Here is a 19,928-nt window from a genome sequence, read left to right on the forward strand (position 1 = left end):
ACATAATAAAATAATTCTGACTGTCTACTCGACAGACCTGCTCTCCACCTGAGGACGGCTGATTGCGTTGTGGCCGAAACGTCGTGAGAATTATTTTATTATGTTTTATTTTTATAATTTTATTATTTCCATTCTACGTGACTTTACCAAAAGAACCAAGAAGAAGGGTTATATGTGTCTCCAGTGAGTCTCTGTGTATGCCGATGTGTATCTATGGGTTTACTACGTGGTCCATAGCTTGAGTTGCATGCCCACAATCGCACCACTGTGGCGATTGTTACTTAAAATTAGTTGATGAGTCATTGTCGCGACGTAAATTAAAAGCAAGCTATGCTAAACTCTCATTAATTGTTCTCAAACTATCCAAGGCACTGATCAGGCGGTGCCCAAACAGGTTGCTTTAAAAACAAAATGTGTCACACGGACGCGCGGCAATAGGGGACCGGCTCACTTTGATTGCCTCGCTGATATTTCGTTGCCAATAAATAAATGTGGGCTCCGTTGCCACGGGGTGAGCAGCGAGTCTCACACAAGGGGACGGTCCTTGTCCAACCCCGCATGACCTCGCCTGCCCAGTGGCGCTGGCCGCACCGGCCGCACCTCGCCCACGTGACGCGGCACAGGCAAGACCAGTCCGCCGTGGTTTTGTGACTTCTCTAAAACAAACGCGACTGTGGGATTCACAAATGCTGTATCCAAAACACGCACACACACACACACAGGTGCTTGGCGCGGATGACATGTCATTCAAGTTTGGTGATTAAACGAGACGACCTAATTGCATTAATTTAACGCATTTGCTCGAAAAAAATTCGCCGAAGCGGCATTGCGCTCTTCGTTGTATTTGAGTTTAATGAATGTGTGTATCCGCGATCGTTTGAAACAGGATGACGGCGAGGCCAGGCCACATGCAGGACTCTGTCACCCAGGCGAGTGAGTCCAGGCAGGGCCCGGACTCTCTCGGCGCTTTGCGGGTTGTCTGGCAGACTGCAGTAGGCGATGTGCGTAGCGCAGCGGTGAGCCGACGGGCCGACCAGTGGGGAATATCTGAACTTGTTCTGGGCCTCCCCTAGGTCGACTCAGCCTCAAATAAGTAGCTCGTGCCATGTGTGAACATCGCCACTGGGTGGACGAAGGCGGGCGGCCGTGGTGCTGGCCACCCAGCTCCTCGTGTGCCGTGCCCGCCTTCATAGGTGCTACTTTAGACCAGCACCTGTCCCGAAAGTTTTGTTGAGGCTACAAGGAGATATCTTTGTGTTTGTTGGTGACACTACTGCCCCACAAAAAACGCAAAGCACCTGCCAGTTATTTTATGTCATCAAACAAACTCCACCCCGTCCATTCCCCGTCAGTGACGGGGACGGCTGGCTGCCAACGCTTAACGCGTACAAACGTCGCTTCCTTATTCTTCTTGATTCTTTCGGTAAAGTCACGTAGAAGGGAAATAATAAAATAATAAAAATAAAACATAATAAAATACAATTCTCACGACGTTTCGGCCACAACGCAAGCAGCCGTCCTCAGGTGAAGAACAGGTCTGTCGGAAAGACAGCGTCTGAATGAACACCACCAAGCTTGGCAGCGTATATTTAAGCTGGGTTAGGGGAGGAAGGGTGCCTTGACAAATGAATTTGCATATTTGGCTGCTTGCGTTGTGGCCGAAACGTCGTGAGAATTGTATTTTAAAATGTTTTATTTTTATTATTTTATTATTTCCCTTCTACGTGACTTTACCAAAAGAACCACGAAGATGAATCCCTGCAGTCACGAAAGCTTTAAATCGAAATTTAAGCGTCGCTTTTTTTGCTTGCCAAAACAAAATGAGAAGAAGCAAAGGGGGTCGAGAAGAAGCCGTCATCCAGCAGTGGATTGACACAAAACGGGCGAAACTGCGGACGCCGTGCCCTTGACTTGGTCGACCGGAGCCTAATAGTGTCCGCACGGCATTGGCATGACGACCGGTATATTCTTAGGTTTTATCGGTAAAGTCACGTAGGTAAAACATTTCAATTAATAAAAGTAAAATAAAAATCTTTATTTTATTTCTATTTTACTTTTATTAATTTATAAAAAAAATAATTACTTTATTTTTATTTTACTTTTATTAATTAAAATTTTTTACCTACGTGACTTTACCGAAAAAACCTAAGAATATGAATCATTGGAGTCACGAAAGCTTCAAATCTAGAAATGACGACCGGTGCCCAAGCTCCCCCAGTGGGCCCCCTGGCTGCGTATTGACCGGCGCGGTCGCTGGGATGTGCACCGCGCCCGTGACATCTCCGAGTCCCGACCGCCCGGCTCGGCAGCGATCGGGCGTAGGTTCAATGGGGGCGAGGAGTTTGCAACAGGGTGACCCCTCCAGCTCCCGAGCGACGGGTAAAAGGCGCAGCCCTGCAATTGCCTGAACACTGGACCTACGATCCAGAGGGTCGCCGGTTCGATTCGAGTTTGCTGTCCTTCGCACCGCGCCTCCGATTAGTGTGGTTGGCTACGCACGGTGCAAAAGAAGTTCAACATCCATACAAACGCACCACGCCCAGTCTCCTTTGTCTCCCAAGTGGCGATGTTTGCTCATGACACAAGGTACTGATTTGAGGCTGAGTCGACCCAGGGGAGGCCCAGAACCGGCTCAGATAATTCGTTACTGGTGTTGGCCGTGAGTCCAGAATCGAACTCGGATCACTGGGTCGGCAGCACAGCGCGATAACCGCTGCACTACCGCTCCCCAGATGCACACCCACCGACAAACACCCACGGCGACACTTACAAGTAATTAGGCACAGCGAGCCAGAGTGAAATTAAACTTTAAAAATAGACCAAATCTGGTGTGTCTGGTTAAACTACTTAACCCCAAACACATCCTATTTAAATGTGGAACATCGCCAACCAATCTAGAATGAAAAGCCATTAGGAGTCTCGTCTCTGTGTGTATTTGGCTCAGATGTAAGTGCACTCACTGTGAGCCAGCATCGTTGAAAGCGTGAGTTTGAAACCAGGTTCCAGCCACCTGCGTGGAGTGAGCTGACGGCCTCAGCTCGGTCACCTTTGGGCGGCACGGTGCTGAGATGTTAACTACCTCGCCTGGGATACATGAGGTCGTGAGTTCGATCCCGAGCCTGACGCCTGCTGTATATTTGGAGTGTGCATGCCTCTCTCCCCGTGGTCACGTGGATTTTTTCTCCGGGTCCTCTGGCTTTCCCATCCACATTTAGAAACATGCGTTGAAAGTATTTAGCTACTATAAATTTCAAAACGATGAGCCTCTTCGTTGAGCTATCATTTGTGGCCATGTCGATTCTGAAAAAGAGCTAAATATCTCAGTGGGCCTGACCTGGTAAAATAAAAAAAATAAAAAATTCGTTTAATAGTTTTACTGTACCTACCAAAATGAATCACATGACATTTTTATTCCGCATTTAAGTTCGAGGGAGACAACAAAATTCAGCACTGAGGGTTGGCGAAGGTGCTGACTCATACGTTACATTAATGGATCTCAGAAGTGGCTCTGTGACATCCACTTCCTCCACGGGTCTGTTCTCTAACACGACGGCTCACATTGCTCTGCGAGAGATCACAACATCAGAATCTTATTCTCATGACACGACAATTGTAATACAATCTGGATAAAACTGAAGAAAAAAATATTGATTGAAATGTACAAAAGGTAAAAAAAAATACTTCATATCTGAATATGCCCACGCCCTAACGACTTATGATGGCAGAACCCATTTTGGAGAGTTGGTTGGCATTCAAAGTGGCCGATGGCACTTCACCCAAAGTTCAAGGTGTGGCTCTGGCGAAATACCATTACACCCCCACGATGCGATCACTCAATTCAATAATAATAAGCATACGAGCGCAATGTACAACCCTTTGTCAATACACTGCTGGATGAAGTCCTCCCAATGCCCTGATGGTCATGTTTGACCATACTTCACCACGCTCGCCAGTGCGGGCTCGTGAAGTGAGTTACGGGCACCGAGACCCTTTCAGATATCATTCGCCATTGATGTTAGCCGTGCCCGGGAACGGGTTGCCGGGTTCATAACTCCGTTTGCTAGACACTCCACCATCTCTGCACCCCCCACTCAAATGAGACACCACTGGGTGGTCGAGGAAGGGGATCGCACAGCAGAATGTGACGACCGCACGCTGTCCACATGCCTCGTACTACCATTTAACTATTCTAGTTCAGATTCAGGCAACAGACAGTGATATTGTACGTGTACGTATTCGGCCAATTTTGTCAATCCACTGCTGGATGAGGGCCGCACAACCACCATGCGGTGTGGTGGTGGTGGTGGTGGAGGCAAGGGGCACAGCAATCGTGCTGTGACGGTTCCACCTGAAGACAGAAGCTTGTGTTGCCTCCGAAACGTCGTGATTTTTAATTTTACTTTTATTAATTTTAATTAAATTTTTTACCTACGTGACTTTACCGACAAAACCTAAGAGTGTAAGACGTGGGAGCATGGTTACGGCAACAACAACAACAATACACCCGGCTGCTGGGGACATTTATCTTCCGAACCGCTCACCCAGGTCGATGGGGTTCGAGACCTGGGCTACTTTTAAAATTGCAAACATTTCCCTAGCGGCGTTCAGCAGCTGCTCGTGGTATTTCTTAGAAATTTTTTTAAGCAACCTGGTTGGGCACCGCCGGATCAGTGCCCTGTATAGTTTGAGGACAATCAATGAGAGTTAACATTTTGATTTCTAAACAGTTTATATGTTAAATTTAGATTTAAAGCGTTCGTGATTGCAGGGATTCATATTCTTGGTTCTTTTGGTAAAGTCACGTAGAAGGGAAATAATAAAATAATATGAATATAAAACAATAAAAATTATCACGACGTTTCGACTGCAACACAAGCAATCATCATCAGGTGTGAAATCCACAGGAAATGTTTCTTATTGTTTTATATTTATATTATTTTATTATTTCCCTTCTACGTGACTTTACCGAAAGAACCAAGAATATAGTTTATATGTTGTTTGTCTGTTCATTGTGACGCTTAAATTCGTCATTGTTATTTTTAACGTGAGGTTAGAGACACTCGCTTGTCCAGTTGCCTGGGTGAAAAGTTGCCCAATCCTGGCCCAACTGGCTTAACAACTTAAAAAAATCGGATTAACTAATTAATTATAATTCGAATAAAACACCCGCAATGAATGAGTATGTCAACGGTGCGATGCGCGAAACCAGCCCCCAATTCATCTTCTTGGTTCTTTCGGTAAAGTCACGTAGAATTTAAATAATAAAAATATTATTTTATTTTAAAATATTATATTATTATATTATTTTATTATGTTTTACTTTTATTACTTTATTATTTCAATTCTACGTGACTTTACCGAAAGAACCAAGAAGATGAATCCCTGCAGTCACGAAAGCTTTAAATCGAAATCAGCCCCCATATATTTTGTCACGCAAAATAATTAGGAGACCACAGTAACCCAGCAGATGGCAGTGAAGAGGGCTTAGCAGCATCACAGTGACAGAGAAATTCCCCGTGAGGCCTTTAATATTAGTCATCAGTCCTTCCTTCTTGTGTTTGTTTCGTACCTAATGACGGTTGCTTGTGTTGCGATCGAAACGTCGTGATCGATGAACACATTGTCCTGCGGAGGGAGCTGGTAGGAACGTTGGGTTGCTCGGTCAATGGCCTGCAGGGTCAACGGCGGCGTGGTGTATTCCGCAAATATGCCCGACTGTGAGGGCGGGCACAAGCCGGCGTGAGTAGGTTAAACGTTGAGTTTTATAAGGGCACCACGGGGTGACCAGCCCCACCCCACCCAGCCCCACCCCTCCCACCCCCCACCCAGCTCCTCCCCACCCTCCCCACCCAGCCCCACCCTCCCCTCCCCACCCCTCCCACCCCCCACCCTCCCCACCCTCCCCACCCAGCCCCACCCCTCCAACCCCCCACCCAGCCCCACCCTCCCCACCCAGCCCCACCCCTCCCCCACCCAGCCCCACCCTAACCACCCCACCCACCCCCCACCCAGCCCCACCCTAACCACCCCACCCAGCCCCACCCTCCCCACCCCACCCAGCCCCACCCCTCCCATTTTTGGATGCACGACGGACGGACACAATAATCCCCTGTGGGCTGGTGTAACCAGGAGGTTCCTACCAGTAATATTTTTTCTACCCACGTGACTTTACCGAAATAACCAAAAAGTTTGGATTCCTGCAGTCACGAAAGCTTCAAATCAAGATGTAACAGACTGTTTGGGGCAAGTGCTGTTAGCGAGCACCTATGAAGGCCGGCACGGCACACGAGGGGGTGGGCGGTCAGCAACCACGCCCGACCGCCTTTGTCTCCCCAGTACTACTCATTTGAGGCTGAGTCGATCTAGGGGAAGCCCATGACCGGTTCAGATAATCGCCACCGGTGTTGGCCGTGAGCGGGAATCGCCACCGCTCCCCATAACAATGTATCGATAAACTCAACAACATAGATCAATTGCGCTGCCTTCAACCTGCACACGTGTAATGTATACATGTAAGATACGTGACGTTTCGGGCAATGGCCCTTCATAGTGTCGAGTGCGTTGCTGTCCGTGGTTGCGCAACACTGCCGACGCGGCAATCGTCATGTTATTTTTTGACTCAGCGACGTCATTGTCGCTGACACTTACCGTGACGTCATGCATATTATACCATTTGTGACGTCATACCACCGGGCTAGCCCGCTAAACCCTATTTGAAAATTACGTCATTCAAAACTGAGTCTGTGCGATGACGTCATCACGGCACCCGACGTGGCGCCTCCCGATTCCCTCGTCCACGTGCCCCTCCCCCACCCCTCCCCCACCCCCCACCCGCTCACTCACAATGGCCGCGAAGACCGCCGTACAAATCGAGACGGGAACAACACAGCGGCCATCTTGGTCCGGGTAGACCAACCTCTACCACCACCAAACCCACGGGGCGACGCGCGGTGACGTCATCAAACCACGCCCCCTTTGCTATGGTTCAGTATGGGGGCGCTTGCCTCACGTAAGATGGCGGACGCGGCTTCGTTGTTTCGGACAGCGCCTGTTACATTACCTCTCTCCTTCGGCGAAGCGTTGCCGCTTGCTGCCCTCCCTCCCTCCCCACCCCCCGAGGCTGCTTGTGAAGTCGAGGAAAGGGGGTCCCGGGAGCGGTGCTGAGAGAGACTTCCTCAGCGTGTGTCGCCGTCGTAGTCGTCGTCTTCTTCGTCTTCGCCGCCGCCGCCGCTGCTGCTGCTGCTTCTGCTCGAGACGAGTGCAGAGATGCAGGGCAACGCGGACGTGATGTCCCGCGCTGAGGACGTGGCTGACCAGGTAAAAGGAGCTCATCAACATCCCCATCAGCATCCCCATCAGCATCACCATCAACCTCCTCGTGCCTGCTTCTACACTCGCAGATTTGGGCTCCCCGGTTCGCATCTTTGCTTCACGGAGTCAACGTTGTGGTTTCAACAGTCGTCGGGCATTGTCGATCTGGGTCGGTAGCGTCCTCCCCACGGCCGCGTCGAGGGCTCGTTTGACCATACTTCACCACGCTGGTCCGCGTGGTGTTGGTGAAGGCGGGGGGAGCATTCAGGTACAGTCCCGTAACGGCGCAACAGTTGATTACGCTGCACTGCCCTCTGCTGCCCACTACTCATTCATTTGCATGAGGGCAGCAAACGCACGCAGCGCCGCACAGATGGATTCACGAATCTATCGTACTGACGTCAAGCCTCCAACCAACACCCGCGCTCCATTAGGCGACGATCTCACGATCTCCCACCCAAGTGCAACTCGGCCTCTGCTTTGCTGTTGAAATCTTGACGAAATTGGGGCCCGTTCAGTGATTAATTGACGCCGTTCCATCTGGAGACGTTTTAAACTCAATGCGCGTTCAGCTCAGTCTTCTCAACTCCTACAAGAGCAACAACTGTTGTTGGAAAGTCAACAGTTGGTTGGACCTATAGATAAGACCCGCCATAGGCATGTGGAATTACCACCCACCGGCTCAGACCTGTAAACGCTGACTTTAAAACCAGATTAATCTCCCACCCAGCGACGTGCATTCATTCTCCTTCAATGTAAAACGGTGCCAACCGATGTGGGGCGAGAGGAAATGTTAAGGCCCCTTCCTCTATCTCGTCTTGAGGTGAGGTACGCGTCTGTCTCAGGAGATGGGAGCGCTGGGCCAGAGAACCCCTTAAGTTCCCTAACCCCGGTTCGATTCCGGGGTTTGAGTCGCCTCGGATGAAACGATCTTCTCGAGAAGTGTGTGAGAATGTGTCCTCAGGTCCGTTCACTAATGACTGCGCACAAAATACGACCATCGCATGCATGTCAATCCGTATGGTTTATCCGTATTCTTGTACAGGGGAAGTGAGTTTTAAAAAATGCGTCTGTTTGTGTATTTCCCGTGTGATGGGACTTTGTAGGTTGAACGTTGAGATGTGTAAGGACACGGGGTGACCAATAAAGTCCGAATTGGTGTGTAGTAAAGTAGGGCACTGATAAGTGGTTGACATGTATGTCATCGCAATAAAGTTTGGGTCTACACTCCTAATAAATTCCATGTCTGGAAATAATATATGGGTTTGTACATGCGACGAACATTACTCTCAGAAGGGTTATGTGGGGGAGAATGCTTCCCTTTGATGTGTGCGGACCAGAGATCACTCGCTAGACAGGATTTCAAAGGTAGGTAGCTCCCTTGTGATATCTGCTTCTGCGGGCCGAAATCTTACGGTAAAGGATGCAATGCTGTGCGAGACAAATTAATGGCACCATTGCAATGGCTCAATCGGGATACATTTTGGTTTAAAAATAAAAAATAATTGGCTTAACTATACAGTGAATGTTCAAAGTCGAAACGGGAATGAATTACTCATTGAGTGAATGAAGTGAACACTCATGGGGGCATGGGAGTTTGCCTTTCCTGTTACCATATGGCTGGGTGCGTGGCATTTGCACACGTGTTAAAACGCTTTCCACATACAGCGTCGTTTCTTGTGGTGGTTTGATTCTTATTAATCAGTCATATGGTCATTTTAATCCGCAGAAAGACCTAAGGCTGGAGGAGTCATTTCTCCTTACATCTCAGAACATAAAATATAATTTTATTTAAAATCACTTATTGGAATATAGGACTGTAGATTAGATGTGTGTACGAATATTTATAAGAAGCACATCGCTATCCTTTTGGCACTTGTAATGGCTGGTGATTCTCAGTTATGATGGTAAAATAAAAACATCTTCTTGGTTCTTTCCGTAAAGTCACGTAGAAGGTCTGTCGGAAAGACGCTGTTATTATTTCCCTTCTACGTGACTTTACCGAAAGAACCAAGAAGATGAATTCCTGCAGTCACGAAAGCTTTAAATCGAAAATAAATACAGTTAACTGGGACTGTTAGCAGTAAAGCCTAAGGCCAAATCACCTGGAATGCGACCAACCTCATCAGACCTTGGGAGAGCTATGCAGGTGTTGAGTATATGAGCAGTGCTTGGATGTGTGTGCACCGTGCACAAACCAGGTTGCCACAGGGCTTGTGGGGCTATGTAGTGGGCAGCAGAGGACTCATATTCTTAGGTTTTTTCGGTAAAGTCACGTAGGTAAAACATTAAAATTAATAAAAGTTAAATAAAATAAAAATCACGACGTTTCGGAGGCAACACAAGCTTCCGTCTTCAGTTGGAACCGTCACAGCCACGACAGCTGTATCAAGTAAATGAGAGATTGCTCCTGACTTTACTGAAAAAACCTAAGAATATGAATCCTTGCAGTCACGAAAGCTTCAAATCTAGAATCAGCAGAGGACTGTCTGTCCAGCAAAATCCATGGCTCTGCTGCAATTCTGTGCTCGCCATTCCTTCAACCGGCACAGGCCGGCGTGGTGAAGCATGGTCGAATCCCCACACGGCTTGGGGAGCTCCTCGTCCAGCAGTGGATAGAAAGAATGGTTGTAAATGTGCTTGTACATTTACAGCCTGCAAATCTGGTGCATAATCCAGAGATAATGGCATGTTGATGTGTAACAGTGTGAGGCATCGTCGGCGCCATGGGTGTACTTGCTGAAGACCAATTGCCTGGCACTTTGCAAACAGAACTTTCACCTGTCTGGCCAGTGTTGTTGCTATGGACCAGAATATCAGATAACCCATCTGGTGGCCGGACTGCTATTTACTTATGCATCAATAGTTCATCACACTGCCCTTTTTGTTGAGTGTGCTGTGTGCTTTAAGCCATATTGCATGCACACAGGGAACATTAATACGAAAACTCCTGAGGATGACATGTAATCTACAGCTGTATAAGCATAGCGTTCATGAATGTTGTTTTTAAATTACGATTTAAAACTGCTTTCTGATTCGCCGTCATAGTCCTTGCGTACGTGCAGGCGGTCCATGACTACATTTAAGTGGGTTCTTTGGCAAATATCTCAACCATATATCCAGAAAAACGTTACTTCAAGACCCTTTTACAGGAGGGTCTTGCATTTCGGTGTTCAGACAATTCCATATGAGAATGGTTTTACATGTGGAAGGAGACTGTGCAGTACTGTACCTGGAGCAAACTCCTGCATATGAGAGGATAATACTAAAACGTCCATGGAGATGGCATCACCATCCATTTTTGTCGTCTCCATTTGCTACACTGCAATATCCTGGCAACCTCGCAGCCTCCCCAAAATCACGCGGGTTTGTAGGGGCTGTGTAATCGTACTTAACCACACTAGTCGGTGAGGGTCGGTGAAGTTGGAGAGCTCAGATGTGGGAAGGTGGAAGTACGGTACAATAATGGATATTGCTGCGGTGCTCTGCACGTAGCCCCGTAGCAGCCTATAACACCTGCCGCGCATGGTGGTCGCCCATCCAAGCGAATAAGCGCGCTCAAATCCGCCCGGCTTCCGAGATCTTGAAGAGAGCGGGGCGCATTCCGGGCGGTTAGCTCATGCCAGGTAACACGCCACGTACATGGCACAATAATTCTCACTCCCACGGTGTGAGATGAATGCGTCTCTTGAGCTTCCCCCCCCCCACCCACCCACTCACCCACCCCGACGTTGGCCGGCGTCCTTTAATATCAAAGCAAAAAAATCTCGCGGTGTCGCGCGGAGAGAAATTGTTTGAAGGAGGAGGGCACCACCTTGTCTCTCTCCTGCCACGCGCGCAGTTCCTGAGGGTAACGAAGCACTACCTCCCGCACCTCGCACGGCTCTGCCTGGTGAGCACCTTCCTGGAGGATGGCGTGCGCATGTGGTTCCAGTGGAGCCTGCAGAGGGACTACATCGACCGCATGTGGGGCGCCGGCTTCGTGCTCGCCTCGCTCTTCGTCTTCATCAACCTCGTCGGGCAGCTCAGTAAGCGGAACGGGCGGCGCCCTCCTGATGACGGCGACGATGATGCGGTAGCGGCTGCGGTGGTGGCTGCAGTGCTGTCTGTGGTGGTGGTGGCGGGGAGAGACGGGACGATAGGAACTGAGTTAAAGGGGGGGAGGGGAGAAAAAGTTGAAATGAATTCCAGGGACGAATTTCGGTTTCTTCTCCGTGCAGGGGAATGTCACCACCACTGGTCTGTGTGGGTTTGTTAATATGGTGAGCGTAGACGTGGGAGCATACGAATAGGTTTTTGCGGCACTTTACTCTGCCGTCTACCACGTAGTCCTGCAACTTACAGAACGTGTTTGCGTTATGGTCAGAACCTTTACTTATACTGGAGGAATCAGATGAGCTAAACAGCTCTTTTTCACAGATGTCCAGTAAATCGCAGATCCAAGCGCGGTTCTGGTTCAACCTCGCTTACGTTCCAACATCTGACGAGTTTGTGCACTAGCTTTGAGCGTGATGGGCTGCTTGCCCCCGTGTCATCACTCGCCAAAATTCTCAGATAAACCGGACGTTTGTTTCAGTGATAGGTGGTTCAGCTCTCAACCAGGAACGAGCACTCCGTGTGAAACGGAAATAGCGCGTCCTCTGCTAAATATTGCTCGCGCTTACATAAGAGAATGGTGCCGGCGGGTCCGTGGCGTTGGGGATTAGTCGCAAGCGCCATGGCGGAGGCGGTGTGACCTGACACCGCCAATGCCGTGTTTCTTTTTAAAGGTGGCTGCGTCCTCGTGCTCAGCAGAAACTTCGTGTCGTACGCCTGCTACGGACTCTTTGTGATCATCGCCCTGCAGACGCTCGCCTACAACATACTGTGGGACGCACATTTCCTGATGAGGTACGCGATGTCAACGCCTGTTGAGTGTCACACGACGGAAGTGCTCTGGTCAAGCATTTATTCACCCCACCACATACACCACGACGCACACCCCCTTCTATACCTTCTCTCTCCCTGAACTTGCTGAAATATTTTAGAAGTTCCCGCCAAATATTTCCCCTTCAGGACTCCAATCCTCTGCCTCCTTTTTAAATCCTTTATATTAAGTTCACTTGCTTGCTTGCTTGCGCGCTTACGACCGTGCAAATCTTTCGGTCGTTTTTTAACCCACTTCCCGTGATCCAATCGAGCTGACATTTTGCACACAGACTCGTTGTGCGTGACAATTCATGTTCGTGAACATTTTTTTCCAAAATTTTACACTTTTTAGGAAAAAATCAATTATATTTAATTACCAATTGCTTAATGGTGGCAGGCAATCATCTGACCCATAGGTGGCAGCCATCTCAAGCCAGAGGACGAGAGGACTCTAGCCGCCACGGATATAAAGGATTTATAGTGAAAAACTTTGTTTTTATGGGTTATTCTTATTCACATCTTCTTTCCTGGCGCCTTTATTTTTTTTGAGTGTGGTCCCGTATCCCCCACCTAACCTCGGCATGTCCTCGCGCTGCCCTTGCAAATCTAATGCCACATTCCCATATTTATTTCTGTAAGTGAATTTTTTTTGTTTTTATTACAACCCATTTGCCAAACATCTTTTCAGCAGCATTGGTTCTACGCAAGCAAAAACTCCGGTTTCCACGTTCAGTGTTTCGTCGGCATAGTCAGGTTCGCTTGCACCAATCCCGGACTGCCCTATGTTGAAAGGCAACGGGGACCCTCCCTCTCTCTGTTAGGCTCGCCACACGCACAGTTTTGCACCCTGTTCGTTGCTTTTTCGATTGCCGTACCAAAGAGACTCCTCTCTCTCTCGCCTTTGCCGCCGTGTGACCAGGAACCTGGCGCTGGGTGGGGGGCTGCTGCTGCTGCTGGCGGAGAACCGCTCGGACGGACGCAGCATGTTCGCGGGGGTGCCCACCATGGGCGAGAACTCACCCAAGCAGTACATGCAGCTGGGAGGTCGCGTGCTGCTCACACTCATGTTCATGACCCTGCTCAACTTCGAGGCCAGCTTCTTCTCCGTACGTCCATTCCCTCGCGTTCCCTGTTTGTGTCCCAAGGGTTCTTACGGCTGCGCCAAGCTGCGAGCACTTAGATGTGAGAGCTCTTGGTTGTTCTGCGCGGTGTAATTGTCAAGCGGGAGTTCAGTGACTTATTTTGACCGTGGCCAAGAATCAAACTTGGGTCCACTGAATTGATAACGAACCACACGAACTGCACTGCCTCTACACTTCCACCCCACCCTTCTTGTACAAAGTGAAGGTGCAGCCCTGCAATTGCTTGCTCACTCCACTGCTAGTGGAAGGCCCTGGACTAGAGGGAGCCTTATTGAGCCCCTCTTGATGCTATTTTGTCAATTCTTCCACACTTTGCACTAACATGTTTAAATGCATTTGCTCTTTGGCAAAATGTAAAGGCCGCACTGAGTTGCATTGCATGGTTGACATGGGCCCTGGTGCAAGGAATCAAAATGGGCCATCCCACCCTGTCCAGTTTCCCTGCTCGTTACAGCCCCGCGACCAGACCCCTCTGGCCAGTGGGTGCCAGTGCAGTTGCACCGCCTACACACTCGTTGGCTACGCCATTGGCCGAACAGCACGGCTGCCTACGCAAATGACGCGATGTGTGCGTTTCGATTTAAAGCTTTCGTGACTGCAGGGATTCATCTTCTTGGTTCTTTCGGTAAAGTCACGTAGAATGGAAATAATAAAATAATAATAATAAAACATCATAAAATAATTCTCACGACGTTTCGGCCACAACGCAAGCAGCCGTCCTCAGGTGAAGAACAGGTCTGTCGGAAAGACAGCGTCTGAATGAACATCGTGTTCTTCACCTGAGGACGGCTGCTTGCGTTGTGGCCGAAACGTCGTGAGAATTTTTTATTATGTTTTATTTTTATTATTTTATTACTTCCCTTCTACGTGACTTTACCGAAAGAACCAAGAAGATGTGTGCGTTGCGAGAAAATGTATTTTAACCGATGCATCGTCGCACGCCCCCCCTGACCTCCGCCTGTCGACCGATCCCGCGCCCCCCCACCCCCCCCCAGATCGTGCAGGATCTGGTGGGCACGGCCCTCATGCTGCTGGTGGCCGTGGGCTTCAAGACCAAGCTGGCGGCGCTCACGCTGGTGCTGTGGCTGCTCGCCATGAACGTCTACATGCACCCCTTCTGGACCGTGTCCAGCAACAAGGCCATGCACGACTACATGAAGTACGACTTCTTCCAGACGCAGTCGGTCATCGGCGGCCTGCTGCTGCTGGTCGCGCTGGGGCCGGGCGGCGTGTCCATGGACGCGCACAAGAAGAAGTGGTGAGCGGCTGCGGCGGCGGCGGCGAAAGATGGGCGCGCGACCGCTCTTGCGGTTCGCTTGCCCGCCCGCCCGCTCGCCCTCCGCTCATTCGCTCGTGCGTGTGGCCACACGCCGCCGCACGTTCTCTCGGTGGACACGTTCAGAAGCGGTGCCCGCTGCCGCCACCGCCGCCGCCACTGCGGCACGATGAGCTCGCTCACGTTTTCCGCAGCGCCCGAAGAGAAAGGCCCGCGACGGGCGCACGTCCTGGCGGTAAACGCGACGCTTCTAGACGACGGCAGCGCTCTGCCGTAGTCGAGTGTTTTATCCGTTATTGGCCGCAAGAAATCAAAATAAGTTTGAGGGCGTCTGGGGAAAACCTGGCCCGGCTTACGTTTGTTTGTCTGCACGTGCGGCGTAATTTCTCCGTGCTTGCGTCTATTCTCCCCCCTCCCCCCCCCCCGAGATGCCTTAACGAGTCAGTAAGTCGGCAGCCCAACCGCTCCGTTAGCTGCCCCTTTGTGACGTTGCGATGATCGTTCGATGTTTTAGCTGTCCGCGTTGAAAGCGTTGGGCGAGTTCGGAGAACGTCGCCTCCTTTGGGTGGGCATCGCGCGCCGCCGACGTTTCTGTTTAGAGGCGAGCGAGAGAGACACACCGACTCTACGTCGGGCGATGTACTCAATGTTTATTTCCACACGAGCCACGCTAGGACAGTGTTGCGTTGAATCCGGGTAGTGGGTTTGGTTTGGAGGATTGGGCATGGGCCGGATATTTTGGGGTAAGACGTTTTATTCCTCTGTAAAGCACTGGCTTGCAAATGTGAAGGGCCCCCAGTATTTTAAATGCTTGATATCATCAAATTCCATTTCCGTTTATAAGAAGATTACATGGTCGTAACTTGCGTCAATGCGATGTCTGTGTGATCGTTTACCAAATTCACACCTCGGTACTTAAATACTGTCATGTGTTCTGGAACAATAAAGAATTTGTTTCCGAAGCAAACGAAGCTTCAATCCTCTTAGCCCATCCAACTTCAGCTTGCAAGGAATGCCAATCTGACATGAAGTGTAAGAGCCACCTTGTTTATGCAAGATGCAGAATTACCCCAGAACCACAATGTTGTCATGCCGCCCGGCCCTCTGGATCGCAGCAGGGTGCTCTCTGTTGATCGCTCCGATGTGCCCTCTCGGCTCGTGCCGCGTGTTGCAACGTCCGACGTTGGGAGCTTCGGGGGAGGAGGGGACTCAGTTGAGCTGGAGAAATAGAGAAGAGCTGAGTAGCGGGCACGCGGTATGACTGACCAGCGGAGCACTACGGGTGGCAGCACGGCCGCGAAATCCCACCGCAGTTTGGTGTTCTCAATCTCCACCTCCTGCCAGGAGCTGTGCGACATGTTTACGCGCCGGCCCGAATATCGCAGCTATCCTTCCGAAATCAAAGTTTGAAAAAAGTGTTGCGTCTAGGGACAAAGTAAGCCTTAATAGAAAGAAAAAAAGTTTTTCAAGTTCACAAAGTCCTGCATTTATCCCGGTGGTGTCCTGCACTATTATTTCAAGTGAATGAAATAGTATTTATGCTTTCAGAGCTTCGTATTTTTCTTCATTAACCTTTGTCTTGAGAAGCTTCACCTGGTGCCATTCGTTTCATACCAATGACTTCATAGCAACCGTACGGACCACAGGCACAGAACTCGTGCACAGGTTTAACAGTGCCGAGAAATACTAGGCCACTAAATATGAACACGACTTAAATAAATCGGGGGGGGGGTGGGGGGGGCCTGCTGCCAGTGATGCTCGCCGTGACTGGAAACTCACTTTCACCACTGCTGTGAATCGAGGGCAATTTCCCCAACCGTTGGATTATATATTTTTACGTGACAAGAGGGTGGTAATGACCAAAGCGGTGTTATTTTTGAATGAGTACTAATACATGTTTGCAACTTCAGGAGCCTCGCAGTGATGTGCAGTTGTCATGCTCGCACGCCCTTGCCTGGCACGTCAATCTACACAGGAGCCGAGCCCTCATCCAGTAATCTAAAGTCATCCATTACTTGGCTGGTTTTCGGTCCGATAACGCGGCTTAATTGGACACCACCAATATAGTTGAGAAATAGGGGACCCCGGGAGGTGATGGCTGAGGCCTGTGACGTTATCGGCCTCGTCGGCTGTGTCACGCTGGGCATGGAATCTCGGGGTATCCCACCTTCAAAAATCATGTCCGTTGTCGCAAGGCTCCCCACGGTCCTTCCGCAAAATGATGAGAGAGGCCGATGCCCAGCTTTGGTTTCTTTGCGAGTGTCCGTGACGCGTGACGTTCCGTTTTTCTGAAAGTTCAACAGGAGACCGGGAAGTTGACGGCCATGCTGCAATATGACCCGTCTGGTTCGTGGTGAAATCTTTCAAAAAAAGAATCCCTCTTGGAAGCGACGGTGTCTTGAAGAGCACGACGTCCCACTGCCAACTTGCGCAGCGTGGCGTTTAGACGTTGGACTAATTCAAACCGGTATTTATTACATTGCAGCGGCGGTGGTGGCTTGGGGAGGTCTTGACCATGGCTGATGATCATGGTGATGATTCGGGAAGATAATCTTGGGCTGGTGATTTTGCAATTCCACTCAAAAATGTTCACAGCAGTAGACAGCGTTGATCCCATAATCTTCTGCGGGCTCTGTCGATTTGCAGTAAATAAATGGATTGGAATTGCGAATCGTTGCCCGTAACGAAATGGAGCGGCGATTGTGTAACGTCATTGATGACTTTCCAGGAAGACATTGGTTCCCTTTTTGTTCCCAGACCTGTGCACACACGTGACCACAAACCTGCCGCATATGCGCACTGCTCACACACGGCTCTAGAGTATGATTGTGATCAGTATTGAACAACAAACCTATGGGAGACAGAGGGTATAGGTCACCTAACCAGCGGGTGTCATACAAAGGGGATGGGTCATGCTAAAATCTAACAATTAACGTTTGTTTACTTCCAAAACCTCGTAACATTACTGATTTTCAGCCAGAAATAGCCAAACATTAACTTTTAGCCTCGCTGTGAATAAAACCTGACGTGACGATCAAAAAATAAACGTCTGCAATCGAGTCCAAGGAAAACGTTCCGTGTTTTGCGCTTCAGCTGTGGGATTGTTGATACGAAGCAGAAATCAAAATTTTGCCGCGGTGAAATATCGACGAGCGGTGGATCGGCGCCACCGCAGCTGTGGTTCATCTCGACGATAACTGGATGTGAAAGCGAATCAATTTCGAGTCGATGTAGTGCCACGGCTTATTATCTTTTGTGCCCTGAGGACCGTCTGTAAAACGAACCGCAGGGCGCTGTTAACTCGCTGCGACGTTAAACGGGTTCAAATGAACCTCCATCCCACACGGGGATGTTTCCACGTTCAATGTGCTCGGATAGCGCAGCGTGTACTGTAGCTGCTGCTGCTGCTGCTCGTGTGTTCATTATTTGCTTCAGATCTCCGATGTGGTTTTTTGGTGGCACTGTGTGGCGTCCGGCACGCGGTCCGACGTTTCACCACGCGCGTGCCGGGGGAGCTTTCTTCGTGAGCTGAAAACGGGTGGCCGGAGCCAAAAACGCATCGGAAGAGCCGTACGCCTCGGGCCCCCGCGAAAGCCTCGGCAGTAGCAACGTTTTCATACGGTTAAAACAAGCGGCCGCCTGTTCGTGCCGCTAACGCAGCGAGACTCGCCACACGAATACATCAACAACCTTTAAATCTAACTGCAATCTAACACTCCGCATGCACCACGGGAAAGATAATTGCAGTTCAACGCGTGCGCTTCGCAACGCCGACGGTTTGTCAAAGACGGCGTTGACTTGCGGACGGGAGATGTTGGTTTTAATAAAGTTTCACTTCGTTTGGATTTAACATTTTCTTATTTTGCTGCAATAAATCCTGTGTTTGGAGAGTGGAGAGTAAACACGTGCCCTGCTGCCAGGTTGTAGAACAGCCGTCGCCACACGTCAGCTGACTTGACTGAGCTTCGGTTTGGCAAACACGAGCCGGCTTGTGCCCTCCAGTGCAACAATACGGTGTTTACATTGGGATACCGTGGCGCGTGTCACTTAAAACTGAGTTTGCGTAACGCACAACGTGACCCTCGCTCAGTGTCACTGGAGTCGGCCACGCTCGTTGTGGATTGCTGGCTTGCTAACGACGCAGCAACGTGAAATGCAAAGAACGTAACCCATTGCTTTGTTCGCGACAAGCTTGTGTGTAGAACTTCTTTCGCGCCGTACGTAGCCAGCCATGCTAATCAGAGGTGCGGGGGGGGGGAAAGGACAAGCTATAAACAAAAAGCAGTTCTAAAGAAATGAGCTTTTATTCTGGGTGATTTAAAAGTGCATAACTCCAGTGGCTTCCTCGTATCGAAAGAGTGTTCCAGACAGCCGCAGAAGGGCATCTGAACACGTGCGATGCAGTGACGGAGCCTGGGAAGAACATTCTCTTGGTTTCAATCCATTGGCCCAGACTGCAGAGCATTTCACTTGTTGGCAACCACCTGAGATGATGGCAAAACTATGGTTATTTTACAATAATAATTTCGTTTTAAATTGTGTCATTGCAGTGAAATTGCATTCCAAAGAACCCCGAGCATTGCAAGCCAAAATCCACTTAAATTGGCTGCGTACAGAGATTGGTCTCGCTCAACATTGCCAACCACACCGCGGTACCAAATGCTGCTCTGGCACACCGGACTAAAAGAAACTAGGGCACACGGGCACCCGTCGCGCACGCTCCGACGTGCAAAGTGTATCATCGTCGCCGGCGAGATTTTAGCGGTTAACCGAAGTTGTCGCTTGTCTGCTGCGGAGGCGGCGGCTGTGATTGGCGTGGCGTGGAGGCACTCGGGGGCGTAACTGCGTGTGTTTTCTTGCGCCCTGAGAAACGGGATGGATTGAGTTTCCGCTGTTTGTGGGTGCGCACGCTGCGGGGACACGAGATGCGAACCAACGCTTGTGCCGATGAGGACACTAAATGGTTGCAATTACAAGGTCTTTGACATGTCTTTTTTTATTCCCCCACTTTTATTACTGATGTGTTATCCGAGTCAGGGCATGATACAAAGTGCTTGTTTTGATCTATCTCAGAGCCGTGCAACCCCCTTCGTGCTATCGAAAGTCCTGCGGAAGTGGATATCACACAGCTCCCTCTGAGATACCCCCAAGTGAGACCACTGATCCATGCAGCTGTCGGCAGCATTTTCCCACCCGCTGTCACAGTATTATCCGTCGCATGTACTTTAAATTCCCAGCGAGGGAAGTTTCCCAAATTGAGTGCAGGACTACATTTAATGCGGATTTATTTT

At 49.7% G+C, this 19,928-nt stretch overlaps 1 protein-coding gene across 1 annotated transcript; it reads left to right on the top strand.

Annotated features, from left to right (window-relative positions):
* The first annotated feature begins 7,115 nt into the window (after positions 1 to 7,115).
* On the top strand, positions 7,116 to 18,491 carry LOC133354660 (surfeit locus protein 4-like). The gene is made up of 5 exons (XM_061571691.1): positions 7,116 to 7,317; positions 11,153 to 11,339; positions 12,081 to 12,201; positions 13,139 to 13,325; positions 14,357 to 18,491. The coding sequence occupies exons 1-5, from the start codon at positions 7,267 to 7,269 to the stop codon at positions 14,621 to 14,623; spliced, it is 813 nt and encodes a 270-aa protein (XP_061427675.1). The 5' UTR covers positions 7,116 to 7,266; the 3' UTR covers positions 14,624 to 18,491.
* The last annotated feature ends 1,437 nt before the right edge of the window (positions 18,492 to 19,928 follow it).

This window comes from Lethenteron reissneri, chromosome 48 (genome assembly GCF_015708825.2).
Source record: "Lethenteron reissneri isolate LAM-NWPU_2019-01 chromosome 48, ASM1570882v1, whole genome shotgun sequence".
NCBI lineage: Eukaryota > Metazoa > Chordata > Hyperoartia > Petromyzontiformes > Petromyzontidae > Lethenteron > Lethenteron reissneri.

What these genes read in the sequence shown, in the direction of transcription:
- LOC133354660 (XM_061571691.1), top strand. Translation starts at nt 7,267, where the DNA reads ATGCAGGGCAACGCGGACGTGATGTCCCGCGCTGAGGACGTGGCTGAC. An exon ending in CTGAGGACGTGGCTGACCAG is followed by an intron (nt 7,318 to 11,152) that starts GTAAAAGGAGCT and finishes CCACGCGCGCAG; the next exon opens with TTCCTGAGGGTAACGAAGCA. An exon ending in CAACCTCGTCGGGCAGCTCA is followed by an intron (nt 11,340 to 12,080) that starts GTAAGCGGAACG and finishes TTCTTTTTAAAG; the next exon opens with GTGGCTGCGTCCTCGTGCTC.